The following is a 17,727-nucleotide window of genomic DNA, read 5'->3' as shown; positions in this document are numbered from 1 at the left end:
AATTAGAAGGATTACAGACAGGTAAATTGACCTGCTTTAGGATTAAGTGTGCATGTTGAGTCTAATTGAAGGTGAAAACAGTGGCCATGGGGAAGAATTGACAACTTCCTGAGGGGGTGAGTCATGGCATTCTAGCGACAGAATACATGGGAGGAAATTAAATATTGCACATTGCATTGTTATCGTAATCCAGTATAATTTTTGCATATTTGCATATTGCTCTGTCTATTCTGATATATTGTGAGCTCCTGAAGAGCAGGGGATGATTGTAGTATTTCTAAGAGCACAGAATATAAAACATATGTTTTGATTTTGGTCACCTTTATTGAGGTTGTTTTATTGAAGTCCTTAGCACATAATTATAGTTATTTTAAATTCCTAGTCTGATAATTGCAAAATTTCTGCCGTATCTGAGTCCGATTTGGGTGCTTTCTCTGTCTCTTCAAACTCTGTTTTCTGTCTTTTAGTATGCCTTGTAATTTTATGTATATATATATAGGCAGACATCATGTGCTGTATAAAAGTAATTGAAATAAATAGGCCTTTAGCATGAGACTATTTTTATCTGGCGAGGAGCCAGGCCGTGTTTACTGTTTGTTCTGCCTCTAGGTATGAGGCTAAAATTTCCTCTGATATCTTTGTTTTTGTCTCTCTTGTAATCATGGGATATCATTAGAAACTTCTTAAGTAGATCTAAGATGTGCAATTCTTTCCATTGTAACCCCATGTTGTTATTGATGTGGCTAAGAAAAGATTGTTTCCATGATGTGAGGAAGATAGAGCTTTAAATAGTGCTGTGAGCAGGTCTCGGTGTTTCAGAGAGCCTGTACCTCACCTCTGGGCTCTGACCTTGACCTGGACTCCTCAGCCTCCTTGACCTTCGATGCAACGAGAGGCTTCAAGAGGCTGGAGTCGGGTATTTCCTTTCTCCCAGATCAATTAGACTCTGGTAAAATTATTTCCCTGGAGGTCAGTCCTTGTTAAGAACACAATTCTCTAGAGTATTTCAAATGGCTATTCTCTCCCTATTCACAGCACAAAGTCAATTTTTCTCCTATCTGCACTGTGAGAACCTGCTAGAACTCCTGGAGGTAAAACTTAGGAAAGCGTGGGAAACCCTCTTAGATGGAGCCCCACCTGGAGGTTTCCTCTCAAGCATGTCCTCATCCGTCCGCCAGCATTTTATCAGAGTTATTTTTCTTACCCTGGTACTGGCTCCAGCAGTGGTTTCTGTTCCTGAGTTTCTGCTCTGGTGATTTTCTGTATTTGTCTGACTCTTCACAATTTAGGGGTGGGGAACAATTTGCCCCATAACCTCAGTTCTCTGACACATCTTAAAAGAATGGTTGATTTACAGTTTGTTCGGCTTTTTATGTTTTTGAGGGAAGGAGTGGTGACTTCCATGCTTCTTACATGCTGGGCTAAAAACCAAGGGTCTTGTGATGCTTTTAAGTGTGAGAGGACCTATAAATATACTAAATAAAAAAAGAGGTGAATTTTCCTTTATTCATAAATTTAATGTGTCTTTTAAAAAACAGATTTCCTGCCCGGCCGGGCGTGGCTCAGTGGTTGAGCGTCGACCTAGGATCCAGGAGATCGGGGTTCGATTCCTGGTCAGGGCACATGCCCGGGTTTCAGGCTCGATCAATGACTCTCTCATCATTGATGTTTCTATCTCTGTCTCTCCCTCTCCTTTCCTCTCTCTGAAATCAATAAAGATATATTTTAAAAAACAAACAAACAAAAACAAACACAGATTTCCTTATTTTAATTAGGCTTCCCAGGTATCTCATCTGGAATGATATATTTTTTAGAGTTGCTAGAGAATTGCTTAAAAGGTGCCAATTTAGCTGGTAGTCAATTCACTAGCATGCAGAAAATTTAAAAATTATAACATTTTTTGCACGCAGAAGTATACCAGATGATATGATGTTACATATAACCTATGTTAAAGGACATTAATATATATCAAATTATTGGTAATATGCAGCTGTTGGATTTCTGATTATATTGAAACAATATAAACCATTAAGCTTTTTATGAAAATAATTGGTAGCAATTCTCTTAACATTAAGTCTATTTAAGTCAACCTAAACTCTCTGACATTTTTCTTCTTCAATCTGCTCTTCAGAAAGATGCCACATCCTCTCTATATTCCTTCTATTTAGTCTTCTTTTAAAACTCTCACTAATTACATTGCCATATAAAAATGTTAGCTAAGCTGCATGTTTATGAGATTAGAGAAAATTAATATGACTACAATTATTATTTCTTTGATAATGGAAAGTAACTTGAGAAGTGAACAGCCCCTTGGATAGGGGAATGACAATCTATTTTTTCCCCTTGAGAATTAATTGTTGGTAGATAATGTAAAACCTGAATTCTCAGGTTTTCTTAATGTTTAGAGTTGTGATAATCTTTGACAAACTGATAATTAGTGTGGATTATTCTTGTTAGCAGATCCCATTGCAAAAGTGAATCAAAACATTACAGTACTTACATTGTTCTGAAATCCAAATGCTCTGTAAAGGAATTTAGTGACAGAACGTAATTTATTTAATGTCTTAGACTTGCTAAAATTCAAGATAAATGATCTCCCTCTTTTTAACTTGATCAGCACTGCCCATTCTTTCCTCAGTAAATGAATTTTTACCAAACAAGATTGATCCTTACATTAAGTGATGATTGTTAATGTATCTTGCTTAATGAATTTTGAAAATGATAGCAGTCAATAAAGTGTCAGTTGCATTCTTTAAAATAAAACACAGATCTTTATGTAATACAGAGGCTGCATTTGTAATAAAGTGGAGGGGAAAGGAAAAACTCTTTTTCGAATGAGAAAAAAAATGATCTGAGTTCTGCAACCATGCAGTCTATTTGCAATATCTGGTTCATCTTCTAAATAGACCAAATAAACAAGACACAGAACAGCAAGATAGACTATTTGATTTGATGTTTGTCTATGGTTCTGATGTTTATTTTCTCATGATATAAAGTCATCAATATTGCTAATAAATATTTACAAATATTTATTGTGTTCAAAATGCCATGATTCATCCTATTAAATAAAGCTTATAGTCTCTATATTGGAAGTCAATAAGCAAACATGCTAAATTTTTATCTGCACTTCATATCGGAAGCCTACCCCAAGAGATTGCTCAGTATTGCTAATGAGAATGCTAAATATTCAATAGCCTTAGAAAAAAAGCTTATTCTGTTTCTCATGACCAATTTCAGCATAAACAACAGGGATGTGTGTTCTAAGCATTCTAGGCAACACACTAACTTAATATTTTGTAACTCACGGGATGTGATGGTTTTAGGAGAGGAAGAAAGGTGTAAATTGGAATGGAAACACATTTCAGCAATGCAAAAGAAGTCATCTGTATGAAATAAATATAATTTACAATGGGAAAATGTAGTTTAACATTTTCTTACATTTTATATAACATATTTTGCATATGCTAAATGTCTTACAATGGTGGTTTTTCTTGGTAAATGAAGTATAGTAGAATTATGACTACCCTGTAGAGGTATTGAGATATTATGAGTAATGGCCACCCAGCTCCCATCTTTATATATTTGTTTCTTATTTAAATATGGTGGCGGTGAAGTAACATATGTGTTTGGTAGAACCTTAGACTATTCTTGGTGTTGTATACTGCCTCAGAGGAGAATAGCCTTAACACGTCAGATCTCAGTTAAATCTATAACATGAGAGCACAGACGAGTTGACTGCTAAGTCATACCTAAGATGACACTGTTAGTTCATTGGAGAGTTGGAAATAAAATGTTAAATGCCCACACTTACAATTTGGTGCTCTTTCCTCTATACCATGCCTTTTATTCATTTATTATTAAGATAAATATATCTATGCAGTATTGGTAAGGATGTGGGCAGAAGGTATCATTTAGAAGAGGAAGAAAGGTGCTAATTTGAATGGAAACACATTTCAGCAACGCAAAAGAAGTCATCTGTATGAAGTAAATATAATTTAGAATGGGAAAATGTAGTTTAATATTTTCTTACATTTTATATAACATATTTTGCATAATCTAAATGTCTTACAATAGTGGTTTTTCTTACAAAAAAAAACCACTGCATCACAAAATAAAAGCATGGTCTGGATTCCAAAATTTATTCCAAAGCCATTCCCACTATTTACATCTCCCAACAAAGTAGTACATTTGTTATAATTGTTGAACAAGGTTCTTACCCAAAATAATTTACGTTAGGGTTCACTATTGGTGTTGTACATCCTATGAGTTTTGACAAATGCATATGGATATGTATCCACAATGACAGTGTCATACAGAGTATTTTCACTGTCCCAACAACTTTCTCCCTCTCCTCTAACTTCTGGCAGCCTCTGATCTTTTTACTGTCTCAGTTTTGCATTTTATCCAGAATTGTTTATAGTTGGAATAATACAACATTTAGCCTTTTCAGCTTAGATTATTTCACTTAGCAGTATGCATCTAAGTTTATTCTGCCTTTTTATGGCTTGAGAGCTCATTTCTTTTTAGTGCTGATTAATATCCCATTGCCTGCATTCACCACAGTTTATCCATTTGCTTGCTGAAGGACATCTTGGATGCTTCCAGGTTATGGCAGTTATGAATGAAACTATTATAAGCAACTATGTGTGTGTAGGTTTTAGTGAATTCATAAGTTTTCAATTTACTTGGGTAAACACCAAGGAAATGCTGGATTGTATGGTAAAAGCATGTTTAGATATGAAAGAAACTGCCAAACTCTCTACCAAAGTGCTGTACCATTTTGAATTTTCATAAGCAGTTAGGTAGCATTTTATTATTTATATTCATAGCAATTGCCAAACTGTAGTCCATCAATGATTTGTCTAGCTACATGTTTAATGTGTGACCAAACTCCCCCTGCCCCTTCTTTCCCCATTGCACCTTTCATGTCTGCTCTGCTTCTCTCCTCTCCAATAAGCTTCAGAAGGACCGCGACTACGCACGTTGTGTTTACCTCCACTCTCCACATTGATACTACATTAATAGATTTTAATAAATCTTTGTCAAGGGACCAAGAACATGGATGAGGCCATAAATATTTTGGTGTTCATTACATAACAAATTTGCAATACAGAGGCTATTGGATTCAATGCCATATACCAATAAAGATATAATGAATTCCTTTCTACCATAATATTTAAAGTGATTTAAAATAAAATTTGAGCCATAAAATATCATTAAAATTAGTTGTCATTTGCGAAGGAAACATTTGCCAGACAGTTTTGAATGCATTACTTTATTTAATGTTTAAAACAAACTGTTGTATAAGAATCATTATTATCCTTATTGTACAGATGAGAAAACAGATCTGGAGAGGTTGAAACACTTTTCGATAACTGGTAAATGTTAGAATTATGTTTGTCCAGTGAATCCAAACCCTACATCCATAAACCCTATTTTATTCTGCGTTCAATTATAGTTCTGAATCTTCTCACTCCAAGCTATGCTCAAATTTCTTTTGAAAAACAGTCTACACTATAAAGGATTTAACTTATATAATTCCTACGAAAATTAGTTTACATTTTTAAACCAAAATTTCTTATTTCACATGGTTCTTACATTATAGCAAATGGACCTGTGCATTTTACATCTGCAAGTTTATTCTATAAATAATTAAATGCAACTAGGGAGCAGGAGGAAATATGATAGCCCACATCGACTGCTTTTCTTTGATGATTAAAATCAATCTTTCTGTTTCCCTGCTTATTTCTGGCATTGTCACTAAGAAACAGCAGGATTTTAGTGCTTCCCTTGTGGCCTAGGAGTCTTTTTTTAACTTGTACTCAATGCACCTGGTTTAGTATTTTTTTGTTGTTGCTCTTAATTAAAAATAAATGAAATCAAGAAAAAAGTCAATCTATAGAAAAGTAAGGAAGAGTAAGGCTTGTTGCTTGTCCCTCTCCATGCAGCTCAGGGGTACAGATGTTCAGCACAACATATTTTTCTTGCTGCATTTGATTTATTTTAGGTGTTAGATGGTGTCCTTGTACCATAGTGCTTGATTTGTTTTGGTCTGTCTTTGTGTAACTGTTTTCGTGTCATTTGCACCTGCATTTCCCAAGTAAGGGGAAGACTGTGTGCATATTTTTTCTCAAAATTTGAGATCAGCTTCAAAGCATTCTAACTATAAGACTAACTTACTTTAATATGAAGGGAGAAAGATTGTCAAAATATGTTATAGAATAGAAGACAGGCTTCATAGTGTTCAAAAGCCATCCTGTTTAATGTTTTAAAATAAAGATTTCTGTTTAATATTTTAAATGGTATATAAGGTAAAGAAATGTATAAAATTAGCAGTGTTTTGATGAATTATTGGTGTGTGCCATGCACACAACTGTGGCTCTTTTGGTTGATGTAAAATAGGAGCCCAAAGAGAGAAGGAAACATCAATGTGAGCGCGAAACATCAGTCGGCTGCCTCCTGCACGCATCCCACCAGGGGTCGAGCCCACAACTGAGGCATGTGCCCTGACCGGGAATTGAACCAGCAAACTTTAGGGGCATGGGATTATTTTTGTTCTTAAAAAGCCATAGACTACTAGGAGTGCAAAACATGCCAAACAATCACAATATGATAGGTTTCATGAGAGCAAAGTAGTGACGTACTGAAAAAAATTAAAGAACATACAAGGTGTTTGACAGATGTTTACTGACCACTAGCTATGTAAGTATGCAGCAGACATCATACTAGCACTGGCCATGGTGGAGAACAGGGCGATAGGTTGCTGCCTAGGGAAACTTTTAGTAAACTGATAAAGACATATGCATCAAGTTGATGTACAAACAGTCATGCGATTGACAAATCTAATTATTAGCATGAACTCTATGCATATTGATTTTATATAGGAAATTTCAGAAAAACTAAAAATAAAAATAAGTATATTACCCAACTGTACAGCATGGAAGAATCTCAATATTACATATTTTATACCTATGTATTCTTAACATTTAATCTTTGATCAATAATATAGGTTTTTTATTATCATTATGGGTGAATGATATCAATCTTCAGGATAGAATTCCCACCTTCAATTTGACATCTACTTTACCTTTCATCTTCCAGTCAAGTTAGATAACTGCATACAGGATCTGCCAAGTATCCTTCATAGGACAGCAACACTGGATCAATTAGTTTCTTAATCAGGAAAACAGAAATAATTTCTAGCATTTATAATAGAGAGGATTGGTTACCAAGGTGAAGGAAGAGCAGAGATCCAACTAGAGGACAGTGAGGTAAGCACAGATCAGCAACAGCATGAAACTACCCAGAGGAGCCTGGGAAGAAAAGAGGAAGAGGCAGTGTCCATGGGGAAAACTCCCCTGAAAGATGCTGCCTGAGACAGCGCCTGTGCTTACAGGGCGGAGTAGAGATGCCTTGGTTTCTCCCTTCCTCCACTCCTCACTGTGACACCAGTGGCTCCACTGGTGGACACCAGCTACTACAGAAACCCAGGAAGTGCAGCCTACAGTCAGTCAGGTCCCCCCAACCTGGCGCAAAGCAGAGAAGGGGGAAGGAGAGCAATGGATCTGAGGCCACAAAGGTCCAGGACCGACTCAAACAAAAATGAAAGACACCACCAACTCTTGGTGATAGGATTAACACACTGCCTTGCATGATGAGCATTTTCTCTGGAACTGGATAGAACCCAGTTGCTTGGTATTTACTGTTGTTTAGGTTGGTGGGACAGTGTATTTGTTTTTATTGCTGCGTGACAACTTACTACAAATTTAGCAGGTTAAAACAACATTCATTTGTTAGCTAGTAGTTGCGTAGGTCAGAAGTCAGGCGCGGCGTGGCTGACTTCCCAGGCTTCTCTGCTCAGGCTGAAATCAATGTGTCAGCTAGGTTAACTTCTTCCCTGGAGGCTGGAGAAAAATCTACCTCCAAGCTCATTTCTGCCATTGGCGGAATTCAGTTCAGTGATTAGCTTTGGTTGATTGTATGTCTGAATTCCTCCTTGCCTGGCTGGTTGTAGCTGGAGGCTGCCCGCAATTCCTAGGGCCTACCTGAATTTCTTGCTGTTTGGCTCCTTCTATGTTTAAACCAGGGCTCAAATCCTTCTTTAAACCAGCAACAGGGCCCAAGTCCTTCTTATACTTCAAATCTCTGCCTTCTTCCTCTGTACACAGCCAGAGAAAACTCTGGTTTTAAGGGGTGTATGCAATCTTTTTTTCTTTTTTTTTAATCCTCACTAGAGGATATTTTTCCCATTGCTTTTCAGAGCGAGTGGAAGGGGGGGGGGGGGGGGAGAGACATTGATTGGTTGCCTCCTGCATGTGCCCCAACAGGGGCTGGGAATTGAGCCTGCAACCAAAATACGTGCCCTTGGCCGGAATCGAACCTGGGACCCCTTCACTCCATGGGCCGATGCTCTCACCACTGAGCCAAACTGGCTAGGGCCAATCTCCTTTTCTTAATGTCAACTGTACCACATAACATCGCCTAACCTAATCATGGGATGAAATCTATCATGTGTTATGCAGGGCCTATACACTTGAGGGTTGGGAGGATGGGGAGTGGAGATTTAGGATAGGCAGGAAATCTTGAGGGCATCTTTAAATTTATAACTCTGCCTACCGCAGACATGATGGGAGTAAAGTTTCGCCTTGTACTTCCCCCCACCCCCCCCCAATCTAACCAAGACGTTATGGGGGAAGTATACTAACTAGATGCAAAGTATTGCTAATTGGTCTTATGACTGGACAGTGATTTGTAACTGTCCTGAGAATTTTTGTAGTAAAATCTATTTAGTGAAACTTTTTAGAATTAGAAATGATGTAAATAATGTAAGATTTTACCAAAAAGCAGAGATTATCTAAAGAGAACTTCAGTTTAGTGAACCTTTTCTAATGAAACATGATAATTCCAATTAGCATAAATTGCAAGTTTCATGTCTAGGAAACTAGGAAGAGTTTATTGCTTCTAAGAACTGTAATTGATGGGGTAACTAAGCTTACACTTAGAAACTGACTTCTGGTTACTTTATCTTGGCTCCTTTCCCTAATGTTTTCTTTATAATTCTACAAGAAACACTATGTCATGAATTTATCATACAAATCATCTGAACTGTTTCTTTTGATTGTCAAAATAGTATTTCATTTAAGAAGGCAAATATTACCCTGAACAAATTCACAAACAGCAGCAAGGTACAAGCAGGTAAATCCAGTGCTATAGTGTCTGGCAAAATACTATATAATAAGTAGGCTGATAGCATCAATGTGTTGCATAAGACCCTGTCATAGCAGACTCTCCCCCCACCCACACATACACTTGGTTTAATATTCTGCTGTCGCTTAATTGAATATTTAACCATTTTTCAACAAAGGGATCCATATTTCCATTAGCACTGGAATCCATAAATTATCCAGTTTTCAATATAAACAATAAACATAATAATATATATTTTGATAGTATGAAAAAATTCAAGCTGTCAATTATTTTAGTAAACTTTAAGGAGTGAATTTGGCCCCCCAGTTCTGAGGAAAGTAGCTTAAACTACAGAATTAGATTGATATGACACTGATTGTGACCACCGGGATTTGTTTGTTTGTTTGTTTGTTTGTTTTTGCCTATATTGCATGCTCATTATTTCAAGTAGAAAATTCAATTGAAGTATAACATTACATCTTCAACTATTACTGTCAATAGAATGAAAAAATGTAACCCACAGGGTTGTAAACTCTTTTCAATAATAGCCACTGTTTTGCACAGAATGTAACACATTGTTGGTGATCATTAATTTTAATTGATAGTGATGTTTGTTAAACAGGCTGTTAAAATAGAAGGGTGTTTTAATTATAGCATCTAAAATGATCAACTATAGGGTAGAACTGTTTGTAGCAAATGTTGAAGATGTAACAAGAGACAAAAATATAGCATATTGATAGAGTGTAGGTTGTGAAGCCTCATTGCCTACATATGAATCCTGGTTCTGCCATTTTCCAGCTCTGTGACTCCAGATTAGAGAAAAGGCTATGGGATAACACTGGTTTCATTTAAATCATACTTCTTACTTAAGTGAAATAAATTAAGGGTAATTCTCTCTTGAGAGAGACTCATATATTCAATTCCCTATTCTACACCCATATCTGGATGTAAGATTCTCAAATTTAAAGAGTTTTAACAGAAATTTTGATCTACCTCCAGTTCCTAACTGATCTTCACCACTGATCTTCAAATTATTAGGTGGCAACACCACTCACCTCATTGATAGCACTTAACAACAGTCACTGACACTTGGCAATTGATTAATAAACATTTGTTGAGTGAATACAGAGAGGGCTACACAATGTCCTTGGAAAAGTAGATGACCATATTCTCATATAGCTCTGATTTGAAAGATGTTATTTGCATTATTTTTCTCAAATACAGATTTAGAAAGAAAAAAATATTTTTTAAAAGTTATGAAGTTTTATGTAAATGACTCTAATCATCTTGGCACATATTAAGTTTTAATAAATATCAGTGAAGTATCACCTGGAAGAATGAATGTATTAACACATCCAATGATATAGTAGTCGACACTATTAGAGAACATATCAGGATCATAGAGACAAATGTTGGCAGTGTCAATGTAAAGTTGTGTAAGGATAGATAGGTTTAATCAGTGTATATTAAGTGTCCTACATCATTCTTACGGCAATATCTTAGCCCTATGTCATTAAGCATTCAAATCACCTAGTTTTACATGTTCTGATCTAATGCATGTCAAGGTAACCTGTGATTTTTGTGTAGCTATGAAGACACACAGAAAACTTGTTGATCATGAGGCCTTTGAGGATCCCTTAACCCTGTGGTAGAGATTTTTCAAGGTAGTTAATAATAGCTTCTGATTGTGATTCAGTAGGAAAATGCTGACCAGGACGTGCAAATATTTATGAGCTGTGTAACAGCTACGTTTTCACTGTAAGCAAGTATATTGACATTCTGGTCTCTATCCTAGTTTCCTGAGCATTTTTATTAATCTATCATCTTTCCAAGGCTTGCTACTTACCCTGGAATGGAGAATAAATCTCTTGGTCTTTAAAGTTTGGAATCATAATACATCATTTTCTTGCTGTTTCTTCTATCACTTCTACCTTCACTTTTTACTATTTTCTGTATGTTAAATTTTTAAACCAGTTATATAACATCAAGAATTCTATGGCCTTCATAAGTACTTTCAGGTGTGATTTGAAAGTGAATACAGTATATTTAACAGTGAAACAAAAAAAGAAAAAGGGTATCTAAAGCAAAATTTAGATTTTGTTCAAATTAGATACAATCTTGGACAAATACTAGAACAGTGAAGCCAGATAACTATTGAATATGTCTTTAGAGTTAGGAAATAGAAACGTATTTGTATTTTAAAATAATATTTGAATTGTATTTTCTTAATGTTTAAAATTCTTCAAATAGTATAACTAATTTTTAACCATTTAAAGGAGACTCCCCTGATCCATTTGCACTTGTTTATGCATGCATCACAGTTCTCTTTCCTATGAGCTAAAAAAAAATTCTTTTATAACTATATGGCAGAAATAAGCTCTTCACATCAAACTAAAACATGTAAGATCATTGCTTGTAAGCCCATATGAATTTAAATGATTCAAACATCACAAGAAAAGGTTTGTAAATTATCTATTATAGATACTGAATTTTGTATTATATTTCAGATAAATATGACATTTAGAGCAGAAAACTTTATATTTCTTTTAATCCTCACCTGAGGATATGTTTTTATTGATATTAGAGAGAAAAAGAGAGGGAGGGAGAGAGAAATATCAATGTGAGAAATATCAATTCGTTGTCTCCCTCATGGGCCCCATCTGGGATGGAGTCTGCAACCCAGGCATGTGCCCTGACCAGGAATCTAACCCATGACCTTTTGGTGTTCAGAACAACACTCCAACCAACTGAGCCACCCAGCCAGGGCTGAATGGTTTATAATTTGTAATGGAGCCATTAGATCCATATTGACTCCCGTACAGTACAAATTTTTCATTGGAAAAAAAAAATCCTCAAGGCAAATGTAGTCTTTTGACTTAGAGGAATTAAGAATAAATTTAGCCATTCAATTGAGCATATCCAAAATATGAAAATTGAATTAATTTTCAAATATAGGTAAAATTTACTGTAGTGGTTTTATTTTCAAACAAAATAAAGTGATGACTTGATCTATTTAATATGACGACTATTAAAATGCAAGTGACCTCAAAACTAACTTTAAAATTTCTCTCTCATAAATTGAAAAAAAACTCTGAGCTTAATTAATGTAATTATTGTTTGCAGACCTGCTCCATTGAGCTTCTTTGTGGTGATGATATAAGGAGAATTAGCTGTTTATCCCCCATCTCTCAAAGAACAGATGCCATTTCTACACAAACATATACAGTGCCCTCTTCTGAGAATTTAGTCAGTAGCTTTCTATCTTCAAGGGCTACAAGGCTATGGACTACAATGAATACTTATTCATTTGATCAAGGTAAGTAGATGAGAGTAAGATATGAAGACATTTGTATTTGAGAAAGTTGCATATTGAAACTTATTTTCTGATATTGCAATTTTTCCAAGATACATATATCAAAAGCATAAAGTTGTCTTAACAATTCTTGTTGGTTATGTATCATGTTTGAAGTTTTGTTTTAAGAATATTGATGTACTTTGCTAATAAATACTCTTTCTAAAAGAATGCAAAAATGTTCATTAATAGTCTTTATTCTGAAATGTAAATATGGGTATTGAACTAGACCTCCAATCTCAGCTCATTTTGTTTTAACTATCAATAAAAATTATTTATAAGGGTTTTGTACTATTTCCCTCATTGTCTTTATTTAATGTCCTTTAAATATTATATGTAAATTTATATTATCAATTTATTGAAAAAATACTCTGAGTTTTAAAAATATGTTTTTTTAATTCTTGTTAAGTATTTTGATAACTTGAATATGTTTTAATATATCATAGTATTTAATTTGCTAAGTCATATGATGCCATATTTTAAACACATATCGTATGTTAAATTCCACATTCATTCTTCATATATTCAGTCACTCAGAACAATCAGAATGAGAATTATAGCCCTTAGCAAGATATTCATTGTTTAAAGAAAATATTTTTGAAGGCTGATATTATAAGCAGAAAGGCAGACTCCCCTATTTTTGTCTATATAAATTTCTGTTCTTTTAAAGAATTAAATTGAAATATATGATCTAATACACAGAATATTTTACCTATTTAGAAAGTAAAATTACTTTTTCTAACATTACTAACCCAGTAGGTCAAATAGTAATAGTCACTGATCAATCAATGACAAAGAGTTGTAAATTTTTCATGTTTTATAATTCAAAGGAGTTATTTAGTTTGTAATGTGTCCATTCTGCCTAACACCATTTGTTCTGACTTTGGCCCTCCCGTGGAGTGTGGATAATAGGAATCTTTGCCTTATGCAGTTTGTGTAGTCACTAAACTTTCTCATACACTTTTATATGCAGTATGATTTACAGAGCCATATTTGTCTGCATATAATGGCTGTGAGGTGGCAATGCAATTTGCAGAAGAGTCAGCCCAGGGCCAAAGTTGTTCATTTTCAATTCATTTTTATTCTTTCTTTCTTTTTAATTTGGCTTTTTCTTCTCTTAAGGTTTAAAGGAGACAGACATTTTCAAGCATGATGTTCTCTCAACCACTGGCTTGTCAGCATTAAGTATTGGCATATCTTTCGAAAGCTATTTACTGGAAGAACTGATTTCTACTAGACAGCTTTCAGCAAAACACACTCTTACTTCTTCCATAGCTGTTTCCTCTTCTCAGTTTCTGAACTTTGATGTTTATAACCCAACACAAATTGTCCGGAGCAGTACATCTGTATCACATATGCCTGCCCAAACTTCAGCTGGCACACCAGGATTCTCCTTCAATAGGGGAGAGAGGACCTCACTTATCATCTCTTCCTTAATGGCAGATTTTATTTTTCCTACACAATCTTTATTATTTGACAATGATCCGACTGTTGCCTTATCTGCTACCGAAATGAGTTCAGTAATTAGTGGCATTCCAAGGGCTGATGTTGAGTTTAAAAGGCACTCACTACTCTCCCCTGGATTCCTGCTCACAGCTGCTTCCACAAGCACCCCGCCAATTGTTTCTAGAGGGTCTCAAGAGGATACTGAGAAATATTCAGCTGTCTCCGTAATTTCAAGAAGAGAGTACTGGAGATTGCTGAGCTCCTCAACATCTTCCATTTCTCCTGCTAGGATAATTATATCTAAACAGGTAGCCGTCTTAAACTCACCCACTCTGCCCAGATTCACTATACAAGCCTCCATTCCCAGTGACTACCAGATTATTACCGAAGCTTCTAGCAACCGGAGACTCACAAATACCAAATCACAGACTGCTGATTCTTTAAGTGAATCAAGCCAAACACGTGCAACATGTTCTATGACTGAAATAAAATCGTCTCATAAATTCTTAAATCAAGTTTCGCATAGCAAACAGTTCCATTTTTATGAGACATTCGGGATGAGCTCAGCGATATTAGCCAGCTGGTATGCACTAATGGGAACACAAAGTATCACTTCTGGGCCTCGGTTTTCTTCTGCTACTGAAATAACGTCATCAGTGGCATTCACAGAACTGTCATCTTTATTTCCTTCTAAAAAGAGTACAAAAGGAATAATAATAATTTCATTCTCACCCTTGGAGGAATCCATTGCCCTATCAAGTAATTTGGATGTTAATTTATGTTTGGATAAGACTTGTTTACCCATTGCCCCTTCACTAAGTGTCTCTTTAAACCTGATGAATTCTGATTTGGCTTCAACACTGACTACCGGTGATCCATGTGTATCAGGAAACATTTTTAAAATATTGAAAATAGGACAATATGGTATAACTCTGTGTCCCACCAAAGTACTGAATCAAGACAATTTATTGGGCATGCAAGAGAGTAAAGGATCTCAAAAACAGTTCAAGTTTCACAAAAGTGGTAGTTCTCTGGATTTTGGATTTAACTTATGAGGTCATCCAGAAACTGTATGTTCAAAGGACCTCAAATACCACCCTCCACTGTATATAGACTCAATGTCTGATATCTCAGAAACAACCGCTAATGGTGCATTATATACCATTTCACCAACTCAGTCACTTCCGATACAGACCTCTTTCCCCATGGCTGTATTTATGCGTGCTCGGACATATTCAGATTATCTGACTTTAACATCTGATTTAAAAGAAGAGTTCAGAACATCTTCAGAATGGTCCAGATGGGAACTTCAGCCTAGTGTTCATGCCTGGGAGTCTGCTGCTGCAGGCCAGAGGCTCCCCATCATTGCATCTCTTCCTTTGTCTTCACTGGAGTCCATTCCAGCACCTCGTCAGCTGATGATTTCTGGTGAGTTTCTCAGTTTCAGTTCAATAAACTTTTAGAAATGAGTTTCTTTTCTACAGGGAAGAAAGAGCCAGTTGTAGTCACCAGGTGCCCTAAACAGCTTCTTTGTAATCAGGGCAGCAGCCAGTCAATGAAGACGGCACCTGCTGTTGTACCTGACACAGATGGTTATTCTTTATGCACTGCCACAAAGGCTACCAGATCAATAGGGGAGTTTGTGGGAGACGGCGCTACTGCTGGCAAGCAATCAGAAACTGAACTAGTTCAATTCATTACAAAGGGTCTTTCAAAGTTTAGGAATAACTTTTATTACTCTCATTTCTTGAAATAGCTTCTTTGTCAGGTTGAACACAATAAAACACACTTTCTAGCATTTTCTTCAGTACTGGTATTTTCTCTTTTTTTAACTGGAAAGATGAAGAAGTTAAGGGATCTTTGTTGGGTTTTTCCATCCTACATGGTGTGGTTTATCATTTCCTAATGCAAAGCTGTGATGCCTTCATGAATATAACTCAGAATATAAATTAAATTCATGTCTTTTTTCAACAAAATGCTACATAAATATTGAAACATGATAATATTCTGTGTGTGAACTTGAAATAATTAATAAAAAGCCACTTCTCTTAGATAACTGTCCTTATTTTAAAGCACTTTAGAAATCACTAATCTTCTCTACCTTTGTAATTACTATAAAATTGGGAGGCATGCAAAAAAAATTGATGAATTGTATTTAGCAGAAAGAGATTTTTTCATCATTTAAAGAAGTTCTATCTTGCAGAATTTCAAGTGTAATTGTGGCAGTGAAGTTAATTTTTATTCAATGAGAAATTGGTTTTATATGTGTGCATGTGTGGTTGTATGTCTATGCTTCAGAGGAAACACATATTTTAGAAATTTTTGAGTATGGAATTTATGCCAGCCAACTCAGTAATATTAAGGACCAAATAATTATATTTGGTGTGTTCAGTATAATAATGAATTTGTTTTTCTTTCTTTCTTGTTTTTCTTTTTCTTTTCTTTTTTTTTTTGGGGGGGGGAGGTCATCACTTTTATACAATCTTTATTTTATTTTTTAACTTTATTTTTATTGTTTACACTATTACAGATGCCCCCCCTTTGTCGACCTCCACTGAGCCCTCCCCTCCTCTCCATCCCTCTAGCTAATACCACACTGTTGTCTGTGTCTATGGGTTATGCATAGAGGTTCTTTGGCTAATTTCTTTACCTTCTTTCATCCAGTCCTCCCTCCCCCCTCTTTACAAAGTTTCTAAAAATTACATGATAAGTGAAATTACAAATTTAAATGAAGTGTTCTCCTTGTACTTTTAAAAGATGAAAGCTTTTTATGTAACTATATGATTCATCAGCAATGCCTTATATGTCACTTGTCACGTATACGTTTCTTAGTAGATGCAGCTGAGTATACCTCTACTCTAATACAATTAGCCCCTTGGAAATAGTCAGGATACAAATTATACATTTCCAGGAAATCAAACCCTAGGTTTGCTTTCTATGAACAAAACTGTCACATTCTGTTTTTCCCATCCCCTCAACTCCAACTGCAAACGCTCTTTGATGATTTTTACCTCCTTCAATTCTCCCAGTCTCCTCCCAGTTTTACTTGCTTCCCTAATCATTTTAGATATGATAATCAATAACTTAAAAGGCACGGGTTAGCATTTTTCAACACGCTCACCTTCTGTGTTGGCCAGGGAATAGACAGTATGCTCCAAGTGAATATTTGTGAAGAATTTATTTACAGAAGTTATTTACAAAGATATGAATAAAATTTAAGGAAAACTCTATGGTTCTGAAGGGACTAGTAATAGCAGAATGTCATTACTACAGGAAAGAGCAGTTATCAAAATCCAGAACCTAAGGAGAAAAACTGCCAGTTTACAGGAGTCACGGCCTTTAGGAAGAGGGGACAGGCAGTCCAAAGCAAACCAACCAGGAGACCAGGAGATATACATCCAACCTTACCTCCTCTAGTGTCCTACTGGTGTTTCTCGTTGACCAAACTCATTCAGTAGCTGGACATGATCTTTAAAAACAGATCTGGTTCAATCTTCTCATGTAAAGGAAAGGTGGAGTAGGCTACAGTAGAATGTTCTATAGCGCTAAAATCTTGATTAGGTTGCCTGACACTGTCAAAATATAGAACAAGTGTATAACTGATGAAGGAAGAATCTCCTTGTATGTTTCTAAAGTGGACCATTGGGCACTATTATTTCCTCCCTACATGCTACTTCTATACTAAAAAAGTATAAAAGGTAGAAAGCCCGTAATTCTGGGCTCCCTTGCTCTGGTGGATCCCT

General features: G+C 35.7%; 1 protein-coding gene across 1 annotated transcript in view; it reads left to right on the top strand.

Annotated features, from left to right (window-relative positions):
- The window catches only part of EYS (EGF-like photoreceptor maintenance factor), a 1,117,601-nt gene that overhangs the window by 546,903 nt on the left and 552,971 nt on the right, over positions 1-17,727 (top strand). The window contains 2 exon segments of the mRNA XM_087817245.1: positions 12,310-12,502; positions 13,661-15,412. Coding sequence (XP_087673371.1) covers positions 12,310-12,502; positions 13,661-15,412 — 1,945 coding nt within the window.

The sequence above is a fragment of the Miniopterus natalensis genome, chromosome 5, assembly GCF_054644295.1.
Source record: "Miniopterus natalensis isolate mMinNat1 chromosome 5, mMinNat1.hap1, whole genome shotgun sequence".
NCBI lineage: Eukaryota > Metazoa > Chordata > Mammalia > Chiroptera > Miniopteridae > Miniopterus > Miniopterus natalensis.
The sequence above is the reverse complement of the archived record's forward strand: the minus strand, read 5'-3'. Positions and strand labels throughout refer to the sequence as shown.